Consider the following 23,970-nt stretch of genomic DNA (forward strand, 5'->3'; position numbering starts at 1 on the left):
CGGTCTGTGAGTTCGAGCCCCGCGTCAGGCTCTGGGCTGATGGCTCAGAGCCTGGAGCCTGTTTCCGATTCTGTGTCTCCCTCTCTCTCTGCCCCTCCCCCATTCATGCTCTGTCTCTCTCTGTCCCAAAAATAAATAAACGTTGAAAAAAAAAATTAAAAAAAAAAAAACATAAACTAGTGTAAACTTTATTCCTAAAAACTTCAGATTCATCTCATTAAAACAGTTAAACAGTTACTCGGCAAACAACGAATCCAGTTTGGATACCTACATATGAACATGGCTATAGCACTACGCAATCTGCAGCGAAGGTCAGTCCATGAATGGAGGCTCTTTACACATAAATATAAAAATATTTTATTTTCAGATGCTTTCACTTTTAAGGTACTTCCTTGAAAGGGATGTCAAAAAAGTATTAAATAAAAGAAGTTTCAAATTTTCTGTTAGGCTATGATTTGAGGGGGAGAGGAGTGGAAACCACTGTTGCTGGTTACATAACTGGAAATATTTGTGGCCACATGTGAAAGTATAAACTATTTCCAACAAAGTCATTTTTCCCTGAATCTGTTGGTGTGAAATGATATACTGTTATTTTCAAAAGCTTTTCTGCTTTTATTGAAATGCAACAGTTACTGAGCACTTATTATATTGCTTATTATGGAGTTCAGTTCATTTGTCCCTAACAAAACCAAAGCCACAGATGGTCTTCTCTCTTCCTTTGTGGATGTATGTGCATGTGTGAAGCTGTTTGTACATTCTTGGCTACTTTGCTTTTGAAGCACTTGGAGAAGCTCATCTACTTCTCAGCAGCTGGTTGGTTGTATAAAGCATCTCGGAAGGCAGACACGGCAGACACAGCACTCCCCAGTTTGCCAGAAGTTATTTCTTCTTTGAAGATTCATTTTCTTGAGGGGTATTGCTTTGCTCATTCAGTGAAGACTTTTGGGTGTATAAAGGAAACAAAGTTTCAAACAGTTCTGCAGAAATTGTACTTTGGTCCCTAGACATTGTTGTCCTCAGGAACTGAACCTGTCATCTGGTTTGCCTTCTTCGTGACTGGGGTTATGTTAAAACAGAAATGGTAGGAAAGCTTTCCTATGCTTTGGATAGGAGACAAATTTGCTTTTGTAGAATTTGTGACTGAGCAAAGCAGACAGGGCCTGGCTGAAGAAAACATATGTCACCACTAGCCACCAAGTTAAGTTGTGGAATCCAAAGGTGACAGCCATGGAAATGTAGATCATCAGCTCTGCTAAGTAGTTAGGGGAAGAAACGTATTCAAACCAGTCTCCGAAAGGGATTCGGTGGTTACAGTGAATGACCACTCCTGAAACAGAAACAGAAGACTTCCTGAACATATGAAGTTGTGGAAAGAAAGCTTACCACTTCAGTCCCCAGGCAATTTACAAAGACTCTTATTTTAAAAAGAGGATCACTGGGCACCTGGGTGGCTCAGTCGGTTCAGCAACCCACTTTGGCTCAGGTCATGATCTCGCAGTTTGTGGGTTTGAGCCCTGCACTGGGCTTGCTGCTGTCAGAGCAGAGCCTGCTTCAGATTCTCTGTCCCCCTCTCTCTCTGCCCCTCCCCTGCTCGTGCTCTCTCTCTCTCTCAAAAATAAATAAACAATGGGGCGCCTGGGTGGCGCAGTTAAGCGTCCGACTTCAGCCAGGTCACGATCTCGCAGTCCGTGAGTTCGAGCCCCGCGTCGGGCTCTGGGCTGATGGCTCGGAGCCTGGAGCCTGTTTCCGATTCTGTGTCTCCCTCTCTCTCTGCCCCTCCCCCATTCATGCTCTGTCTCTCTCTGTCCCAAAAATAAAATTAAAAATAAATAAATAAATAAATAAATAAATAAACAAACAAACATTAAAAAAATGAAATGAGGGGCGCCTGGGTGGCTCATCGGGTTGAGCGTCCGACTTCAGCTCAGGTCATGATCTCACGGTCTGTGAGTTCAGGCCCCGCATCGGGCTCTGTGCTGACAGCTCAGAGCCTGGAGCCTGTTTCGGATTCTGTGTCTCCCTCTCTCTCTGACCCTCCCCCGTTCATGCTCTCTGTCTCAAAAATAAATAAATGTTAAAAAAAAAAAATTAAAAAAAAAATGAAATGAAATAACAAAGAGGATCACAGACCTGTGTGCAAACCCACTTCCCGTCACACTCCCATTGTCAACCTACTACGTATTAAAAAGTTGCACCCTTAGGTTGCACCATCAACTGAAAATAAGCACAAAGCAAACAAAGTCTGTTTCTCCACCAGACTTCCAAGCCAGTAATTAAGAGCTCAGACTGCAGTCAGACTGCAGGAGTTCAAATCCTGACTCCACCACTTACATGTTGTGTAACTTTAAAAAAGTTGCTTAACATCTTTAGTTTCCTCATTTGTAAAGTGAGGATAAGACTCGAACCACCTCAAGAGAGCACCGTAAAGCTGTATGTAAAGCACTAAGAACAGGGCCCGGCACAGAATAAGCACTTGGTAAATGATGAATAGGATTATTCCATTTTTAGTACTTCAAAAGCCTATTATAAACTGTACCAGTGGTAAGTCAACACAAGCTAACTAAAAGTCAAGTTTTTTTGCTTTGACGGAATGATACTAACTCAGCAAAGTAACACTAGCACTCACATGCTGGTTAGGCACATATCGTCAGCGCAGGCCCCAAAATGTGGGCACAGCATAGAATCACAGAATATCAGGGCTAGATGGGACCGGGGAGATCTTCTGGCATAACGGTCTCATTTTACAAATGGGAAGATTAAGATTTTGACGAGGTGTCTTGTCAAAAACAAATATTTGATAGGGCCGCCTAGGTGGCTTAGTCAGTTAAGTGTCTGACTTTGGCTCACGTCATGATCTAAGAGTTTGTGAGTTTGAGCCCCGTGTCGGGCTCTGTGCTGACAGCTCAGAGCCTGGAGCCTGCTTCACATTCGGTGTCTCCCTCTCTCTCTGCACCTCCTGCTGGCACGCTCTCTTTCTCTCTTAAAATAAAAAAACATTAAAAAATGAATATTTGATAGATAAGTCATTAACTAGGGCAGGAAGGAAAAAAATAAAGGAACACAGACAACTAACTTCTGAGGGTTAAAATCCACATGCAGTGCCTCTAAAAGACATCTCACCTGCTTTATTTTTCCTGAGATTGCCGAGAATGACATGGCACTTGTACTGATGGACAGATGACCAGATAAACATCATCATTCCGAGGATATGGAACCACCGGGCTTGCATCAAGAGATTTTTCCCTATCACATAGACTACAGAAAAAAGAGTTACCTTATTGGCCAAAATGCAAAATTTCAGAGGCTCAGGGAATTAAACAATCATACCGTTAGAACACAATTATCCGATTGCTCTGTTCCTCATGACTAGAAAATTATCGTGATGTAATTTACCAAGGACAGAGGGGAGAAGAAAGGGGTATGCTTTCCAGCCCGGGGCAGCTTCAGTGGTCCCTGACAGAGAACTCCACATTGACACATTCTCCTGTTCCCTTTTCAAACGCTTCAAGCACAGAGGTCAGCTCTGCCTCCTACTCTTTTTTTTTTTTTTTTTAATTTATTTATTTTGAGAGAGACAGAGAGTGTGTGAGCTTGGGAGGCACAGACAGACAGGGAGAATCCCAAGCAGGCCCTATGCTGCCAGTGCAGAGCCCAAGGTGGGACTTGAACTCACAAACTGTGAGATCATGATCTGAGCCGAAGTCAAGAGCTGGACACCCAACCAACTGAGCCACCCAGGTGCCCAAACTCTTGGTGTCTCATACTCTTGTGTGGTAAGGCCACTGTGCATTTATATTTCTAAGCCTGGTTTTATGTCTTATTTCTTATAGTCTACCGTGAGAACACTTTCTAAAGGAATCCCACCCTGGGCTGCAGCCTTAAGCTATTCAGGGGAGACCCTGAATGCAGAACACAGACTTGACTGGCTCCAGCCAATGAAGAAAATCACTGGAAGTAAAGGCTCAGCATGGGGCTTCTCAAAAGAGAAATGTAAACTGCAAGATGAAAAATCAAACAGTATCCCTCTAATCTCTGATTAGAGAGAACCACGTTAGAGGGATTTCGTTCAGAAGCAGAAACACTCAAAAGTATCATCTCCCTCTTTCTTCTCCAGCTACCAAGAAGACAGGAAGAATTCAGGTCTTCTGGGACTGGCATCAGAAAAGCAAATTAAGGACTTCCTTGTGATCAGCAGGAAGCAGGCAAGCTAGTTAGGAACCTGACTGAAGAAACAAAGCTGTCCATTGACTGCGGGGAAGAGCCTGAGGGTCTGGAGTCTGGAGAGAGCCCCTACAGAGTTGACTCAGGTAAGAGAACCAAGGATCGTACTATTCCATATGGGTACCTGAAGGCAGGGCTCAGCTGATGACAGCTGGGCTAATGAGAGTCCACCAATATCTACCTGTGTTAATTTCTTTTAAAAACTTGTCCCATATAAACAGTTTACTATAGACTCTTAACGTTTACTAGATTTAGCCATTTAACTAAAAGGTTATCTTTTCAGAAGTTAAAAATAAACAAAATGTGAAAAATAGTTTTAAATTCAGCTGTAAGAGCAAGTCACTCTAGGATTAAAAACTGAGGCAAGTGTTTGAGAGTTTACATCACTGCTAAAAGACCTGCTCTGAATCCGAGAAAGTACCTATGAGGAAAAAAGATTTCTAGGAGTACGTTGGAATTATAATGTGGGGAAGGGGAGTCAGGTGGAAGGCTGAGGCTCCAATCTGTGTAGTATTTAACTCTGTTTATTCATTAATTACTGACTGTCTACTGAGCCTGGCATCTCGCACAAGGCAGTGAATAAGTAAGGTAAAATCCCAGTCCTCATGAATCCACATTCTAGTGGCAAGAGGCAAACAGAAACAAGTAGACAAACCTATAATCAGACAGGTTCAGGTAGAGATGGCACTCTGGAGAAAATAAAATACAACGTATAATGGAGAGTGGTTGGAGGAAGACCCTCTAGAGTTTAAACATTTTTTTTTTTAAGATTTCATTTTTAAGTAATCTCGATGTGGGGCTCAAAGTCACAACCCCGAGATCAAGAGTTGCATGCTCCAACTGACTGAGCCAGCCAGCGCCCGACCCTCCAGACTTTGAAGACAAGGAGGTATGAAGATGTGGGCAGCTTACGGACATTCTTTCCTTTCCCTTTCACAAAAATCCTCTGAAATCAGGATGTGTCCCTAATTACAGATGAAGGTTCTGAGGCTCAGAGTGGTTAAATAAGCCAGAATTCAGATTCAAGCCCCCCTGAGTCCTAAGCTCATGCTTATTCCCATCAGGCCTTGCAGCTGGCAAATGCCCCAGTGTGTTCCCTCTCAATGAATTCCTGAAACCAGTTCTCACCACATTGTCCCAAAAGCCTGTATATGACCTCTTGAAAGACAAGTAGGTGAAAAAGAAGACAGCTTCAGAAATGAGTGTTTGGAAAGTGATTTTTGTGGGTGTCTCAGCTGCCTTTTCTTTCTTTTCTACCATACAGGAGGGAGGGCAAAAACAGTGGTCCAGCCAGCAGATGAAACTCCAGAAGAGATATGTAATGCCAATGGAGGCTAACAGACTGAAAGCTAGTGGGTTAGCCACATGCTTCAGAAAGCTCCTTTGGGTGGAAATCCCAGTAATGTTCACCACAGATAATAGTTCAAACCTTGATATGGCCTGCACATGAAAGAAAGCCAACACAGAAAGCTCAGGGGGGAAATGCTGATTTGATTAAGTTCAGTGGAATCAGATGGAGAGATGCTAGCTGAGCGGCTGGAGCCAATAAATAATTCATGAATTAAGAAAGATTGTTAATAAATTGTACTCTACAATCATTCCTCAAGCCATAAAGGCCTTGGGTTATACCACAGCAGCACAGAGAGGATTTTCAAGGGGCTACTCTGATACTGAAATCAAACCTGAGGAGAAAGCTTACTGAGTATTCTAAATATCAGACTTTGGTCTCTATTTACAAGGATGGAAAGGGCAGCTTTACGGAACATGGAGAAGTGAACTCAGAACAGTCATGAATAGTCTGCCTTACAGTGTCCAGGCAGATGGATATACCAAGGGTCCAGGGTAAAGTTAGCCTCAGCACTAAAAACTAACTTCATTTACCCCAAATGACTTGAGTTCTATGTAGTAAGTATGCACTGTTTTTACCAAAATGATAGTCATAAATGTTTTATCTTCAGCCTCCCTTCCCCCACCAAAATATACTTTACTTCCTCCTCATAAACAAAGACCATGATTTTGCTTCTCTCTTCCTGGCTAGTGGGAGCTCGGAAGCGTTCAGACACAATTCTGATTTACCACAGTACGCTTTTGTCCTCTCCCCTCAAGCTGCCTCACTTGAAGAAAAGCTCTGTTATAACTGGAATCATCCTAAGACCTAAATGACCTAAGCTTAAAATGGCTTTCTACTCCCTCTTCAAATCACAACTATTCTCCAGGAGCCCAGGCCACCCCTTCCTCCTCTGGTTTTCTGAGATTTAATCCTGTATCACCCTTCCCCTTCCACACGTGCACACCAGAGGGACTGAGGCTTTGGTGAGACAACATTCTCTGCTGACCCTTTCTCTTGTTCTTGGGTGTTCCCCTGCTTCCTGTCCGACTCCTGACCACACTCTCTCTTTCCTTCCAGACTAACTCCACATGAGTTCAGTGACTTCATTCCCACCAAGGGAGGCCCATGTCCCAATTCTTCACCCTTGCACCTCCTGAACACTTGGCACTTTAATATCTTTACAGGCATTAGTGCTTAGGTAAGTGTCTTTCAGGTTTCAGCAGTTTTGTAACAGTTAATGTATATACCCTTGGGCATGTTGACTTTTTCAAGCTACTAGTAGAGTCCAAACTCTTCATATGCAAAGTGAGTTGAGCAGGTCTACTTTCAAACTGCCCTAAAGCTTGGTGGGGCGCTTTGCCTCAAGAGTACCTCATATGCCCAGTGACTCAGCTAACAGACCCCAGGAACCACTCACCATTTCTGCCGTCCATTGGCACTTGGCTCAGCACAGTTAGGCCGATGAGGACGTAGTAGACGAGTCCAAAACAGTACTGCACAACGTGAATCACAGCATTGGAGAAGACACTGACATAGAAGCACTCGAAGAGCCTTCTCAGGCTGTGGAGCCACAGAAATACTAACACTAAGAATGCAGACAGCGCCAGCTCACTCCCTAGAATTCAGAATGCAACACGTTAGCATCTTTCTTTCCAGGACTAATCCAAAGTTGGATTTTTTCCTACTATTCAACACAGTATTAAGTAAGATTAGAGCTAGGAGAGGGCCCTAAAAATCATCTGGTCTAATATTTTTTTTTTTTAAGTCATGAGGAAGTGGGCCAAGCGAAGCTAAGGAATTTGGCTAGTGACAAACTCAGGTCTCTTGACTCTCCATCATGTGAAAGCCTTCTAGGTTACATGTATGTCACTGTGAAGGAGTCTGTGCACTCAGAACCTGAGGACTGTGGATCTCCAGTCCCTGGCACGACCAGCCAGATGAAGACAGTCCGGAAGAGTGCCCACATGACCTCTAACAATCCCAGCTGGTGGGATCCCTGAGTAAGGGGAGACAAGAGACCAAGGCACCTGGAGAGTCAGAAAAGGGGACAGGAACAGAGATGGGGGAATTATGCATTTCTTTCCAGATTAAAAAAAAAAAAAGAAAATTATACCTTTAGCAGACTCTGACCCTTAAGATCTATCTTCTTACCTGCCTCTCACCCCTTTGTCAAAAGAACTGGGAAGAACTGGGTTTTCAAGTGGCATAACACCTAGACTTTTTATTTTTTTATTTTTTTTTTCAACATTTATTTATTTTTTGGGACAGAGAGAGACAGAGCATGAACAGGGGAGGGGCAGAGAGAGAGGGAGACACAGAATCGGAAACAGGCTCCAGGCTCTGAGCCATCAGCCCAGAGCCCGACGCGGGGCTCGAACTCACGGACCGCGAGATCGTGACCTGGCTGAAGTCGGACGCTTAACCGACTGCGCCACCCAGGCGCCCCCACCTAGACTTTTTAAAATGAAAGTCGTACGTGCACACACGCACACACAAAGGAAGAGATGAAGTTTTAATGGCTAATGTGGGATTTGCTGAGGTATCCTCTGCTCCCAAAGGGGATCTGCATAGGTCTTCCCTTCCAGTTGCCATCTTTTGCAACGAGTTCCTCTGGTTATACAGAAAAGGATTGTTCCTACCAAGCCAGTGGTTTGGCTGCTGGAACAAAGGACAGAGGGAACGCGAGAACGATTTGTTTCTAATTCTGTCCCTCAGCCTCCTCCGCCTGACATTAACTGAAACCACCATATGGTTTTCACCTTCAATTCCTTTAAAAATCCTCCAATTTTTAAAATCGTTCTAGGTATCCTTATCAGAAGTAAAGTGAGGTGAATTTAAGGGCTCTTTTGTAATCATCTGGTCAAAAACTATTTACAGTCAATGTTATTATATAAGTAAAGCTTACAGTATAACAAACATTTTTTTAACTGGTGATCAAAAAGTAATTTCCTGTCATATTTCTGGGGTTCTGAGACATGATTTTGGTTCAGCGAAACAAATGATAAATGTTTTGAGGCAAACCCGAGGGATCCTAAGAACTTTTCCACTGAATTGTAAAGACTTTTGTATATATTAATCAGTAGTACTAAAAATATCAGAGGGAGAACGGTCTGTCCTGCACACAGCACAGCCCTTGCTGGGAAGTCAGGGACGAAGAGCTAACTCTGGGGCTGCCATGATCTCAGTGAAGGATGGGGGGGACACCCCCTTGGCCACCTGCCTATAAACCACTTACACTTTTTTTTTGCCCTCACCCTCCACTTCCCAGGCCCACAGAGAAGCCTGAGGGTGGCTGTGAAATACTGAGAACAGCTCCCTACAGGCAGGAAAGGCGGGGACAGGACGAAATGGTTGTAACTAGCCAGGGGAGTCATACCTTGGAACTGGGCAGCCCCGAGAATTCTGAGCAAACCATGCAGCCAGTATGGAAAAGGCACTCCCAGGAACAGAGACTGAGTAAGGTGCCAAAGCAGGAAGCCATTCCACAGCACTGAGATGACATAGAAGTGAGAAAAATACCTGCAAGGTTAAACCAGTTAGGCAATAATCAGAGTAGGTCCACTTTAAAGCATTATGCAGGAATACTATTTTTAGGTTCCCTAACCTCTTTCCCCCATTCCCAAGGTATAGTTTTGTTGTTTTAATAGAACCTGAATCCTGCAGGCATTCAGATTTTTTAAAAATCTCCTTTCAAATGATGGGACCGGTTAACTCGTAGAACAAAGAGGCTTCCTGAGGTAAGAACATGATTGACCTCGTTAAACTTAGACAGATGGTCAATTAGCAATCTCTCTTATCTCTGGGTTAGGGGATGGCTCAAGTTCCAACACAGGGGGTGCCAGACCCCGGCAAAGAGAACCTAGATTGTGCCAACAGAAGCCAAACGTGAAAGGTTTCTAAATCCTGAGCAATGTTGCTGCAATAGCCATACAACTCTTACACAAGATTTGCAAAACCACAAGCTCTCAGAGCTGGCCAGAAATCTTAAAGGTCCTCTGATTCAGTGTTTTCCTAAATTTTCTAAATTGTGTTGACCTAACTTTTATACTAACATGACAGATATTAACTCATAAAACTAGGTATAGACTCCTGATGGTTACAGCTCTCCTAAAGTACAGTGCCTGTTTTGCAATCAGTTGCAACTTCACAAACAAAATACAAATAAAACCAGGACCAATAAAAATTGAAATTAGCAATGTTACTTCAATGTGAAAGATGGTGTTGGTTTACTGAAACCGTCTAAGGGCACAAAGGTCTAACCTTCTTTTGAGGTCCCTTGACCTATACTTCTATTTTTCTCTATTTAAATGAATTCAAAATATTTCTGACTCTGAAAGGTGTCTTCCCTGGTCTTTAATGCATCACTTACATACTAAGCCCCCTCCTTCTGGTCTCATTAGCCTGTGACAAGGTAAATAAACCTGGAGTCAGAGGATTAGATGGAATTCAGCAACTCTTCTTCCAGATGATCCAGAACATAGCCCCCCAGACTATGCCCACAACCCAGCCTGACACCGATCTAATCTGATCACTCCATAGCAACCCACTTAATTCTCCCAACTACTGTTACAAATTCTATCACCAAATCTGCCCTTGCTGAGCTATCCTGTTCTGATCTTCTATCCCAGTTCTGATCTTCTCTGGGCTCAAAAGCCTAGTTTCATCAAAAGTTCATCAGTGTCACTTCCAATACCCCACCCCCCACCCAGCCACTGGCTTTTGGTTGCCTTCCAGGGTCTCTAAGACATGCTTCCTAGAACTGAGTGCAGGTATGGTCTGAGCTACAAGAGCGGAGCAGAATGTCAGCAGAGCCCTGCTTTGCAGCCTTCCTCAGAATGGCTAGCTTCTGAAAAGCATCTTATGGGCCAGCCACTCTACCTACTTCATTTTTCCACAGACATTTATTGAGAACTTAGAACGCTGCCAGGCAATGAATGTTCTAGGACCCAGGAACTCAGCAGGAAGCAAACAGACTGGGTCCCTGCCTTGATTATCTTTCAGCATATGATCAACAAATGAACCTATAGATATCTAGCATAATCTTGGGGTAGGAGACAGAGAGGGTGCAGAGGGGAGGCCATTCTGCACAGGTGGTCAAGGATGGCCTCTCTGGAAGTGACATCTGGCTAGAATGAACAACCCCAGTGAACTTCCAGGGCAAAGAATTTTCTAGGCAGAGAAATGACAAACACAAAGGCCCTGAGGAACAATAAAGGACACCTGTGTGGAGAAGGATCGGTGGTGAGGTGGGAGAAGCATATGCTATAGGGTCTCATAAGGACATGGGCTTTTATTCAGGGTGATGGGAAGCCATTTGAGCAGAGTGACCTAAATAACTTATGTTTTAAAAATTTCTCTGGCTGATGGAAAAGTTCTGAAGACTAATAGTGGTGATGGCTGCACAACAATGAGCATGTATTTAAAATCACTGAACTGTACACCTGAAAAGGGCTAAAATGTTAAGTGTTTTGTCATGTCTATTTTAACACACACCCACACGCACACACACATACACACACAGGGCATGGCTTATTCTTTTTACTCTTTTTAAAGTTAAAAAAAAAAAATCCCTTTGGTAAGCAGGTGGAAACAATCCTGTAAAGTTTATATGGTTATCTTCATGTGGCGGATGAGTAAATGCAGGCTAAGATGTTAGGTTACTTATTCAAGGTCACACAGTAAGGGGCAGCATTTAGCTCCAGAAGCTCTGATGACTGGAGTTAAAATCACACCACTGCACTTCTAATTCGTGCAACCTAGACCTGCCTGAACTTGCTTTTAGGTCCCTATATCACATGTACCAATTTATACCAAGCCTGCAGTCAACCAATCACTCAAATGCGTTTATAATTGGTTTATGAGCTGCTAAACCATATCTTGCTACGCCCTGCTTGTGCTGTGATGTTTCTGATTCACAGGCAGACTGCCGTTCTTATTCCTGCATTTTGTACCTTCTATCTCCTGTTTTGCTTGCCTGATTACCCTCTATGAGAAACATCTTCTACTCGATAAATCTCGATTTTTATAAAGACGCAGCTTTAGCCTCAAATGATAGATCTAAAAACTCTACTCTTTGTTTTTAGACATTCTCCCTCTTTTTCCTCCCTTGGCAATTTGCTTAATTGTAGCACTGTTTTCCAAACCCTCGGGAACAGGGATAAGGTGATCCTTATGGACTCGACACCAAGGAAGCACCCTTTTAACAACTATTTCAGTGCTTATTATAAGCCAGGGACTGCTCTAGGTTCTGGGATTACAGCAATGAACACAATAGATAATTCCAGTCCTCATGGCACTTACACTCACACACAAAAATAAATTTTATAGCATGCCAGCAGGTGATAACTGTCACTGAGAAAACTAAAGCCAGAAAGAAAAGAAGGACTATCTGGGATGGTAGAAATACTTTTCAACAGGGTAGATAGGGCACACCTCATTGAGAAGGTAACATTTGAGTAGAATTCTAGGAAGTGAGGACATAAACAGTATGACCGTGTGGGGAAAAAGTTTTCTAGGTATAGATAACAGGCACTGCAAAGGCCCTGAGGTGGAAAAGAGAGGCCCCCAAAACTGGACTGGGACTACACGGGGCGGGGGGGGGGGGGGGCTAACTACAGGACACAATGAGGTGGTAGGAACAAACTATATATGGCCTTGGGCTCTTCTTGTGAGTGAGTTAGAAGCCACTGGATGGTTTTGAGGGGGGAGGGGGGCAGGATCTAATAATACATATTTACTGATTGCTGGAACTGACCCAAAGCCCAATTAGGGGAGTTAATAGGGTTAACTAAGGAAGTGAACTAATGCTTAGTAAACATTGACAAGGTAATCTGTCAATCTTAGTAAACATTGACAAGGTGACTGGCCCTGGGATAAGTGCTTTAATATCACCACCTATATGACAAGGGGGTGCTGTTATGCTAACATCTAATCCATATCCACTGTCTCTTGTCTGGACCATCATAACAGCCTCTTATTCAGTCTTCTCCACACAATGGCTAGTCAGTCACCCTTTCAAAACATGAATCACACAATGCCACGCCTGCTTCTCCATCCTAAAGCCATCAATGGCTTTCCATACACTCAGAATAAAATCTAATTTCCTCCCTGGCCCTGGTGAGCCAGCCCTGCCTCCTGCAATGAACTCGTCTCCTGCTCCAACGCTCCCTGACCATCCTCTCCAGTGTTGTCACTGCCACGGCCACCCAATTTTGCTCATGATCAAATAATCCTGCTGGATTTCCTCTGAAACACTTATTACCATCTGAAATTATCTCGCTTGTTTTGTAAGATTTGTTTACATATCTACCGTACGTATCTATCTTACAAGAACTAAAAAGCTCCTGACGCAGAAGTACTCTATGAACACCAGTTAAATAAATGAATGAAAGAGAAGGTATCTTATCCAAAATTATTCTTGGAGTGAGCAGTTAAGTTAATCAATGAACCAATTAAACTTAAACCCTCTTTTTCTTAAAATTCATTCAAAACATAGTCATCAAGGACATTACTTGTCAGGCATTGTACCAGGGATATGGTAACAAAAAAGACAAATGTAAACTTATGGCAAGTTTACAGTCTAGAGGAGGGGTTCTTAACATTTTTCTTCCATGGACTCCTTTGGCAGTCTGGTAAAGGCTACTGGCTACTTCTCAAAATGTTGCTTCAATCACAAAATACATAGGGATTACCAAGGAAACCAATTATATTGAAATATAGGTAACACAACTACTAAAAAAAATTCGTGATAATAGTAACATATGTACTTTTTGTAATTAATGTATAAAATAACAATATCCAGTGATTCATTCTTATAGTGATGAAAATAATATTTTGAGATCTCAAAAATTGTGTGTATATATATATATATATATATACCCGTCACAATATTGCAAGTACTACTAATTTTACTGTGGTTTGTTGATTACATTCACCTTTAAGGAAATGCTAAATTTCAGCTAGAGGTTACTGAAATAAAGATGTAATTTTTTCTAATCCAAGTTTGCCCTGAATTTCTGCCCACAGGTCTCCTGGACCTCTGGCCAGGATTGCTGAACCCCAGGGGGAAAGTCTGGATGATTCTCTCTGCCTCCAGAACTCAATTCAACTGCAACGCTTTGACACCATTTTGAAATTTTAGAAGAAGTACTTCCATATACACTACACAAGTCAAGAGCACTGTGATTCATGTTGGAGTCACCTATTTATTCAGGCTTTCTGGGAAATCAATAATCTATGAACCAAAAGGAAAACGAGAAAAGCACCATCACTTTAGGGAAAAAAAACCCTATCCAACAGCAGTAATGGAATCAAACATGCCATGAACTGATTTAAGGTTTTATTCTGGCCTCCTTTGGAAAAAATAACCCCGAACAAAATTACCTAAGCACTATTTAAAAAAAAATTCTTTAACATATATTTATTTTTGAGAGACAGACAGAGTCAGCAGGGGAGGGGCAGATAGAGACGGAGACACAGAATGTGAAGCAGGCTCCAGCCTCTGAGCTGTCAGCACAGAGCCCAATGCGGGGCTTGAACATGACTTGAGCCGAAGTCGGGTGCTTAACCAACTGAGCCACCCAGGCACCCTTCCTAAGCACTATTTTAGATGCAGAAATGTGATTTATAGCTGTCTCTTCCTTGGTGTAAAAATTACAGGTTTATTTTCACTTTTAAGAATATTTAAACTTTGCATAAGGAAATATATTTAAATAAAGTATCTAGACATATTTGTCTTTCCTTACTGGCCTGGACTTCAATACTAAAGAAATGCTGGTCTAACTTTAGAGAACAAAACATCATGGAGGTTCTACTCTAGAATTCTGGAAGAAGAAAAAGGTGTAAATTAAGGGAGAGATTACAAACCCAAAGAGTAGTAATGAACAAAGGAAAGGTACCAAGTTTGTTTCTTAGCTGTCATATGAGGACATGCTTGAGCACTAACAGCTAGGGTATAGGAGCCAGAGAAACAGGTGAGTGCAAGGAATGATTTGAAATGTGGTGTCCTTTACATCTAGGGACACTAATGTCTTTTTCAAAATTCACAGCACAAATTGTTAGAATTCACAGTAAGAAATAACGTTTTTCTTCACTTCATAACATTAAAAAAATGACAGCCTGGGAATGCCATTGCTAGTAAGTAGAAAAGAATGTACTGCAATCAAACTTGATTAAAAATAGGATGACGGGGGGGGGGGGTGCCTTGGGTGGCTCAGTTCGTTGAGTGTGGGACTCCTGGTTTCGGCTCAGGTCATGATCTCATGCTGGTGAGATCTTTGCCCCTATTTCCACCTCCTGCTCTCTTTCTCAAAAAAAAAAAAAAAAAAAAAAGATAGATAATTTTGACTTAAAAAGAGCCCCTAATAAATACGAAGTTTGACTAATGTGTCCTAAATACTCCTACCTCTTCCCAGAACCTCATTCCCTTTACTCTTGCTCTAAATGACCTAGTTTTCCTTCTCAGTGTTAACACCTGATGAATCCTTCTCCAAAAGACAAAAGTAGGGGATTATCCATGTTTCAGAAACCAAGTTACACTTAGTCCTATTGTTGTCTGTGGACCTGGGACACTGCCAATGAGAGGTTCAAATGATTAAACCAGGGGTTTTAATACGTTAGAAACCTTATCACGTTCCTCCACATAACTTCCTAAATATCAACTTAAGATGCACCTTAAAGACAGAAAAGCCACTGCTATTTTCCGAAGCGTTTGGCTGACTCTTCCCAGCTATGTTCTGAATTCAGAGTAAAAAAACCAAACAACACCCTCCCACCCGCCCAACAAATGCAAATTATAACAAGTCTTTACTATTTCTGAAAGAATTCTATGTAAGCCCTAACGATTTCATCTTTCTTGGTTATAAAATCGGTTGAAAGTCAAATAAAGCTTCGGGATCGGGCTTGCCGAAAATGTGCACTCTTGGGCCACATTCTTCCCCAGGGGCACCCGCCAAGATGCCAGGTAGGAGGGTCGGTGCGGCCAAAGGAGGTGGCGCCCTTGTGGTGACCAGCGTCTGGCCCCTTGTCCTGACTTTGGGGGTCAGAGACAAACGGGGGAAACAGGCGTGAAGGGCTGGCCTGCCTTCGAGTCCACAAGAGAGTTCCGGTGACCTCAAGTTAGATTATAAACCCCTAGAGTGCAGACGAGGGGGAGAAAGGAGAATTTGGGGCCAAAAGGATTTAACCTGCCGCCTGTGCACCTGGGGGCACAGCCAAAGACCAGGCCTACATCGGAAGCGCTGCCATTTCCTCCCAGGGAAAGACTCGTGCGGCTCCAAGCTCACATTGCCGCGCGGCTCACCATCTTTGCTGTCCACCGGCCCTGGGGGCATTCCGCCACCTTGGGCCACAACGCGGAGGCGGCAGTGCCTGGCAGGCCAGCCGGGGCAGCGTCAAGGCCTTCCTGGCCTGGTCAGCGCCGGCCCCGCGTCCGCCTCTGCTGCCCCCTGCCGGCTGCCTGAGCCGGGCGCTCCGGGCTCCCCGCGCCTCGGTATCCCGGGCTCAGCCGGGGCGCGGTTACCTCTTGGGGACATCAAAGACCCGGCAGGCGGCCGAGCGCGACGGCCCCTCACGCTTGGTTTTCCCATAGCGGATCAGGTCCTGGAAGAGCGCGCAGCCGGGGACCAGGCCGGCCGGCACGAGCTGCAGCACCAGGGTCAGCAGGAAAGCGGCGGTCAGCGCGAGCCACAGAGCGCGCAGCGGGTTCAGCGCCGAGAGCTCGACCCCCGCCCAGGGAGCCATAGCCCGAGCGCCGGGCTTCCCCGCTCCCAGGGCCCGAACCGCGCGCCCGCGCCCCAGCGGCCGCTCCCGCGCTGCGTGCCTGTCTCAGCTAGGCGGGACGTCGGTGACGCAGCGCGGGGCGGGGCCGTGCGCCTAGGACTCGGCCCTGGGGCGGGGTTACGCTGGCCCTCCTGAGTAGTCCTCAGTCCCTAATTGGACCTAAGTAAGCCCAAAGTATGATTCAACATCATTCAAAGAATTGCAAGCCTGCACTGCTGCATTATTTTCAATGAAAAATGGAAACAACCCTGAGTGGCCCAGTTTAGAATATTTAAATTATTGTACAATACACATTTGTAATAGCATGCAGACATTGCCATGCTCATTAGCATGCAGACTGTGGAAACACGGAATGCCAGGTTCTGATGACTGAAACTAGATTAAGTGATAAAAAGCTGACTGTAAAATACATAGCTGTGATTGCAAACAACCATACTAATACAAATGTGTGTATGTATTGATGAAGAAGGTAGGTCATACACGAAAACGAATAGTTGTATTAGGATGTTGGGAATGTGTATAATTTAAACCAGTAAAGTAGAAAATCATCAAGACGATTGCAAATAACCCAAAAGTGAAAGTGGTAAAAATTGTATTTAAAAAGCAGCATTCCTTTCCCTAGAGTTCCATTCCCTAGAGGTGGTTTTTAACTCTATGTAATGACAGTGCTATGAATTGACGCATTAAACATTTAAAATTTTGATTTGATCAATTTAAATCAGTAAATTCAATAAATTTAAATATTGATTTTCAGTTACAATAAATTAAAGTTTAACTCTTTTAGGCAATTTTTAAATTAAGTTTATTTATTTATTTTGAGTGGGGAAGGGGCAGAGAGAAGGCGAGACAGAATCCCAACCCTACTCCGTGCCATCAGCGCAGATCACTAACCGTGAGATCATGACCTGAGCGGAGGTCAAGTGTTGGACGCTTGCCTTCGGCTCAGGTCATGATCTTGAGGCCTGTGAGTTTGAGCTCCACATCGGGCTCTGTGCTGACAGCTGAGAGTCTGGAGCCTGCTTTAGATTCTGTGTCTCCCTCTCTTTTTGCCCCTCCCCCACTCACGCTCGGTCTCTCTCAAAAATAAAAAAAAAAACATTAAGAAGACAGAAAAGAGTCGGATGCTTAAACCACTGTGCCACCCAGGTGCCCCTCTTCAGGGCAATTTTTAAAAAGCCTTTAAAATGTCAATTTCCAAAAAAAAAAAATTGTATGTCTATTATATGACAAGCACCATTTTGGACAGTGAGGTTTACCTGACAATGCTACTGCCTTTTTGGAGTTTACATTCTTTTTTTTCTTTAAGTATGTATGTATGTATGTATGTATGTATTTATTTATTTAGAGAAAGAGAGAGGGTGTGTGTTTATGTGTGCATGCCAGCATCGGAGGGAGAGAGAGAGAGAGAGAGAGAGAGAGAGAGAGAGAGAGAGAGAGACAGAGAATCCCAAGCAGGCCCCAAGCTGTCAGCACAGAGCTGGACCCAGGGCTTGATCACAAACCCTGAGATCATTATCTGAGCTGAAATCAAGAGTCAGTCACTTAACTGACAGAGCCACCTGGGTGCCCCAGGAGCTTACATTCTTGAGATTGGGTAGCAGGTGAAGGGTGAGTGAGGGGAGAGGTAGCTGGCTTATTACTCTTCGCCCAATGAGATACCCTACATATGTGTTGAATAAACATCAGGGAAACTGGTGGTTAGGTTAATGTGACTTCAGCAGTCCAAAGGATTGTTAGAGTTTTATTTCTTTGTGTGAGAACTCATAAGCTTTTCCAGTGTGTTGAGGACCATGTGATAAAGGATGGTCAAATTGGCCTTCTAGCTGGCACAATGAGGCCTTTTTGTATGGCTCAGGATCCCTTCTGTAGGAGTCATTCCTTCATTTTTCTTCGTTGTTCTTGGGTTAACCCCACACAAATGCAGCTGGCCTTTCTAAGACATTTTCCCAGACAAGCTACTTGCAGTGACCAAATTGCCTGGGTGAGGGAGGTTTTCTTGTACTTATTTGACCTGGGGAAAGATTGCAAAACAAGATCAGTGTGTGTGTGTGTGTGTGTGTGTGTGTGTGTGTGTGTGTGTGTGTGTGTGTGTAATGAAATAGGAAAGATTGAGGCTAGAGGAAAAAGTTATCTCTCTTTTTTTGGTTCAGATTTTGATCAGAGTGCACAGCTCATATTCAGACAAACCCCCTGTAGAGGGCAGTGGCTGAACAGGAAGTTATAAGTCAAACCCTACTGAGAGCATTTGTATATGTTTAAATCCTTCCTGGAGTGAATTATTTCAGAAGTGGAAAACCAGGCTAAAGTCTGTTAGAGAGATCATCACTAATAAGTATAAGTCAGTTTTCATCTTTCTTTGTTTAATTACCAGCACTATATGACCAACAAATCTCTGGCATTGCCTGTAGTAAATGGCAATGCCATTCTTCTAGTAGTTCAAGCAAAAAAACCTTGAACTAAACCTTGAGTCCTCTCTTTTTCTCACAGCCTAAATACAACCTGTCAGCAAATCCTGTTGGCTGTACCTTCAAAGTATGAAACCTAAATTCAATCAATTCAGTGAAACCTTTGGAGTCAGTGCTCTACTAAAGACCCTAGCCTGCTCTGTAAATAAGAAAAAGAAAGGAAAGTTCTAAGGACTGAAAAGTAAGAAACACACTATCATTATTTGAAGATAATCAGAAACTCCAATAGAGTCTACAGATAAGATATTAGAACTAATAGGAAAGTTTGGTAAGGTTGCTGGATACAAAAATCAATTTATAAATACTGATCATTTTATTTCCCAGCAGAAACAGAAATGTTTTTAAGATACAATTTTCAATGGCATAACATATTTCAAGTTTAGGACTAAATTTCATAAAAGATATGTAAGTCTTTTTCAAAGAAAATAAAGTCATACTGGCATTACAAAAAGATATATCTAAAAGGAGAGCTATAATAAGCTCACAGATTGGTTAGGATGACAATTGTCCCCAAATGGATTTATGGAATAAATATAATCCTGATTAAATCCCAACTTTTCATGGAACTTAACAAGCTGATTCCAAAATTTATATGGAAGTAGAAAGGGCTAAAGATGGCCAAGGCACTCTTGAAGGTGAAGGAGGAGGTCAGAGGGTTCATTCTATGAGACATCAAGACTGACACAGAGCTGTAGTAATGATATCAGTGTGGCATGGAAGTAGGGATAGACAGCAGACAGTGGAGCATAATGGAGAACCCAGAAACAGATCCCCATGTATACAAACACTTGACATATGATTGAGGTTGCGTGATACATCAGTGAGGAAAGGTTGAACTTTATAATAAATGAGGCTAGGACAAATGAGTAAGTCCCAGGAGATGGACATAGGTGGTGATAGAGAAGGGAGAGAGAGAAAAGAAATGGGACCCCTTCCTGACTCCATTAGTGAACAATCAATTTCAGGTGGATTAAAGACCTAATGTGAAAGGCAAAAGTAAATCTTTTAGAATGTAAAAAACTACCTGATCCCACATTAGGGAAGTTGTTTTGTTTTTTTTTTCAAGATATAAAAAACAACCAGAAGAAAATATCAGTGGGTGCCTGGGTGGCTCAGGCAATTAAGTGACCGACTTTTGATTTCAGCTCAGGTCATGATCCCACAGCTGTGGGTTTGAGCCCTGCATCAAGCTCTGCACTGACAGTGTGGAGGCTGCTTGGGATTCTCTCTCCCTCTCTCTCTGTCCCTCCTTCGCACATATAGCACATGTGCTATATATAAATAAATAAACTTAAAGAAAATATCAATACATTTTGCAACATTAAAATTAAAACCTTATCTTCCTCAAAAGACACCATAGAGGGGCGCCTGGGTGGCGCAGTCGGTTAAGCGTCCGACTTCAGCCAGGTCACGATCTCGCGGTCCGTGAGTTCGAGCCCCGCGTCGGGCTCTGGGCTGATGGCTCAGAGCCTGGAGCCTGTTTCCGATTCTGTGTCTCCCTCTCTCTCTGCCCCTCCCCCGTTCATGCTCTGTCTCTCTCTGTCCCAAAAATAAATAAACGTTGCAAAAAAAAAAAATTAAAAAAAAAAAAAAAAAAGACACCATAGAGTGAAATACAAGGCACAGAATAGGGAAAGGTATTTGCTATACATATAACCAATAAAGGATTAGTATCCTCACATTCATAAATAAAAATAAACACAGACAACCTAATAGAAAAACGGGCAAAAGACTTGAGCAGGCACTTCCCCAAAGATATTCAGATAACCCAAAACATACAAAAATGTGACCAATCAGGGAATTGAAAATTAAACTAAAATGGGATGTAACATTCCATCAGAACAGCTAACATTAAAACAACTGAGACACTGAGTGTTAAAGTTCTGGAACAACCAGAATCATCAAACAGTGCTGAAGCAGGATAAGTTGCTACCACTTTGGAAAACAGGTTGGCATTATCTGGTAAAGTTGAAGATACCATATGCTATGACTTAGCAGTTCCACTCTTGGATGTATATTAGAGCAATGCACATGCACGTGCTCCAGGAGATACAGACAATGATATTCAAAGGATAGTTCAAAACTGGAAACAGCCCAAATATCTATCAACAGTAGAATAGATAAATACAGTGAGCCATGTTCAGACACTCCAATGTTCTTAAGTGATTGCAAGGAACATGGAGGAACAGCTCCATGCAGTATGGATGAATCTTACAAACATAATGTTGGGTGAGAAAAGGCAAGACACAAAAGTACACACTGTATAATCCTACTTATATAAAGTTTAAAAACAGGAAAGAAAAGCAAAGAAATGATCATTTGCAGGTCACTTGCAAGGGAGAGAAGTTTGTGTTTGGTAAGGAATTATATATAAGAGACTTCTGGTGTCCTGGCAGTGTTCTCTTTATTGCCCTGCATGGTAGCTACCTAGGTGTTTACTTTATAATTATTGGTATGCTGTATATTTGTGTTTTATGTACTTTTATGTATTTTTTTATTGCATTTAACAATAAAAAATGTTAGAAAAGTATATTCTTAATCTGACCATGTCTTACCAAGTTATTCCTTCTACCCCGGTCCAGCCACTTTTTCCCCTCTACTCTATTATTGTAATTATTATAATAGCCTCCTAACTAGTGTCCTGCTTCTAACCCTTGTTTCCCTTACAATCTAGTCTCAACACAGTAGAGTAATTTTTTAAAAATGTAAGTAAATCATGTCATTCCTTTGCTCAAAACTCTCTACCTGTCTACTTTTGACATGTTTGCTTTATATCCAGTTTCCTGGGCACTGGTTCTATCTTTTTATTTAGTTGTCTTTCTCAACTGAGAAAATAACATAAAAAAATTGGTTTAAGCCTTTGATACTTCTGCCTGGCACAAGCAAAATGCCAGACCACTTGGAAAAGATTGTCAGAGAAAAAGAAGTCACACTAAAGATGAGTTCCTGAAAAGGTATCGACCTCATATGGAATCAGTTTACCATGAGTGACAAAAATCAGGAATATAGAACTCTAAGAGACTGAGATAACTAAAATCACAGTCTGAAAGGAATAAAATAAGTACGTTCAAAATGATCAAAGACACAATGGAAGGAATCAAACCCCCGGAAATAATGCACTATTGGAAAAGACCAAGCCAGCTTTATAAAACCAAACAGAATTTCTAGAAAAGGTAAAAAGTGATTGAATAGCCTTTTAGAGAGAGCTGAAAAGAGACTATGAACCTCAATCTATGGTAGATACTCAGAAAGCAGTGAAAATTGATAGAGATGGAAAATGGAAGAAGATAAGAACAAGGAGGAAGTGGGCCAGCATAGAGTCAATAGGATGCCAGAAGGAAGGAACAGAGAAAATGCCGAGAAGATAAAGTTTGAAAATGCAGCAGTTGAGAATTTTTCCAATTTGGTTAAAATTGTGAATCTTCAAGTCTAAGGAACATAATGAAACTTGGGCAGAATGAATAAAAATAGACATCTAGACACGGAAGTAAAAATGAAAATCAGAGACAAAACACACACACCAAGCCTTAAATGCAATGAGAGAAGAAAGACAAATTACTTAGAGGACTAATAACTAGACTAAAAACAGTAATAATGTAATTCAGAAGTCAATGGAATTGTGTTTTAAAATATTCAAGCAAAGTAACTGTCAGAATCTATACACGAGAAAGTATCATTTAAGAATAATAGAATTGTTGAAAATTGAAGAAATAAAATTTATCACTCAGAGGGTCTTATTGAGAAAAGTACATGAGCATGTCCTTTACAAAGAAGGAAATCAGATCCAGAAGGAGAGAGTGAGATGTAGTGAACAACGGTAAATAATGTAATTGGCAAGTGTGAGTGTTTATGTAGATTACTAAGTACTGATTTCATAAAATAATATTACTGACAAACTTGTATAAAAGAATAAAGTTGGAATAAAATACCAGATGACAGGTAAGATGGGGTGAAGTGGTAAATTTCTTTTAAGGTCTTTGTGTTTGGAGGCTGAGAATGGTCATATTTGACTTAAAGCCTCAAGTTAATGTTAAAAATGTAAGGTCAACCAATACAATCGAAATAGGATTCAAACCGGTCTGTAGGTGGTAGGGAAAGGAAAAGAGGAAAATATACAAATGTCCAATAAGCACATCAAAAGATCCTCAACATTGTTATCCATCAGCAAAATGCTAACCAAAACCTCAGTGAGATGCCACTTCACAACCAGAAATACAATAATAATCAGTAGTATAACTATAATCATACACTACAGGTGGGAATGTAAAATGGTGCATCTACCTTGAAAAACAGCCTGGAAATTCCTCAAGAAGTTAAACATAAAGGAACCACTTGTATTTGTACAAACAGCAATTGTACTCCTATGCATATAACCACAAGAATTGAAAATATACATGCACGCAGAAGCTTGTACATGAATGTTCATAGCAGCATTCTTCATAATAGCCAACGGTGGAAACAATCCAAATGTGTATCAACTGATGAATGCATAAGCAAAATATGGTATAGCCATACAATTGAATAATATTTGGCCATAAAGAGGAATGAAGGACCAATATGTGCTATGACATGGATGAACCCTGAAAACAGTATGCTAAGTGAAAGAAAGCAGTCACAAAAGACCACAAAACAATACATTGAGATTGGGGGGGGAGGGGTAATTTATCACTCCCCTCTCCCTCTGCTAGCCCCCAATCAGCAGTGTTGGTAAGAGGTAAGAGCCCAGAGTCTGCTGAGCCTCTCAATTTCCTGTCTCAAATTCAACAAACAGTTGAGTCATTCTTTCCCCACGCAGGGAGGAGTGAGCGATGGGGACTGGAGAAATATCAATGGTATGGTCCTCCCACATTTTTTCCCCTTTATCTTGGTAACACCTCTAAACATTGCCCGGTATGTTCATTTATTCACACACACACACCAACTATTTGTTGAGCACTCACCGTGGGCACAGTGCACAGTGCACAGTGAGCAATAAAAAAGACTGGGCTGTAGCCTCAGGGAGCTGGCGTTTTGGTTGGGGGAAGTCTACTCATGTCTCAGTTTTCCCAGGAACTGGTTATCTCCATGGCTCCAAAATCTTGGTCTTCTCTTGTGTTTTCATGCACCACATCTAATCCATCTGAGAATCCTGCTAGATTTACCTTCAAAGTATGCCTAGAATTTGATACGATTTCA

At 42.2% G+C, this 23,970-nt stretch overlaps 1 protein-coding gene across 2 annotated transcripts; it reads right to left on the bottom strand.

Annotated features, from left to right (window-relative positions):
• Positions 1 to 333: 333 nt before the first annotated feature.
• Positions 334 to 16,388, bottom strand: SRD5A3 (steroid 5 alpha-reductase 3). Of its 2 annotated transcripts, XM_025921724.2 has the most exons (5): positions 16,071 to 16,388; positions 8,928 to 9,070; positions 6,969 to 7,166; positions 3,121 to 3,255; positions 334 to 1,327 (listed from the first exon to the last, which is right to left on the bottom strand). In XM_025921724.2, the coding sequence occupies exons 1-5, from the start codon at positions 16,289 to 16,291 to the stop codon at positions 1,068 to 1,070; spliced, it is 957 nt and encodes a 318-aa protein (XP_025777509.1). In that variant the 5' UTR covers positions 16,292 to 16,388; the 3' UTR covers positions 334 to 1,067. The 2 variants fall into 2 exon arrangements, with proteins under 2 accessions (XP_025777509.1, XP_086561165.1); XM_086705039.1 differs by lacking the exon at positions 3,121 to 3,255.
• Positions 16,389 to 23,970: the final 7,582 nt, after the last annotated feature.

Source organism: Puma concolor, chromosome B1 (genome assembly GCF_028749965.1).
Source record: "Puma concolor isolate L17-30 chromosome B1, mPumCon1.1.hap2, whole genome shotgun sequence".
Taxonomy (NCBI): domain Eukaryota; kingdom Metazoa; phylum Chordata; class Mammalia; order Carnivora; family Felidae; genus Puma; species Puma concolor.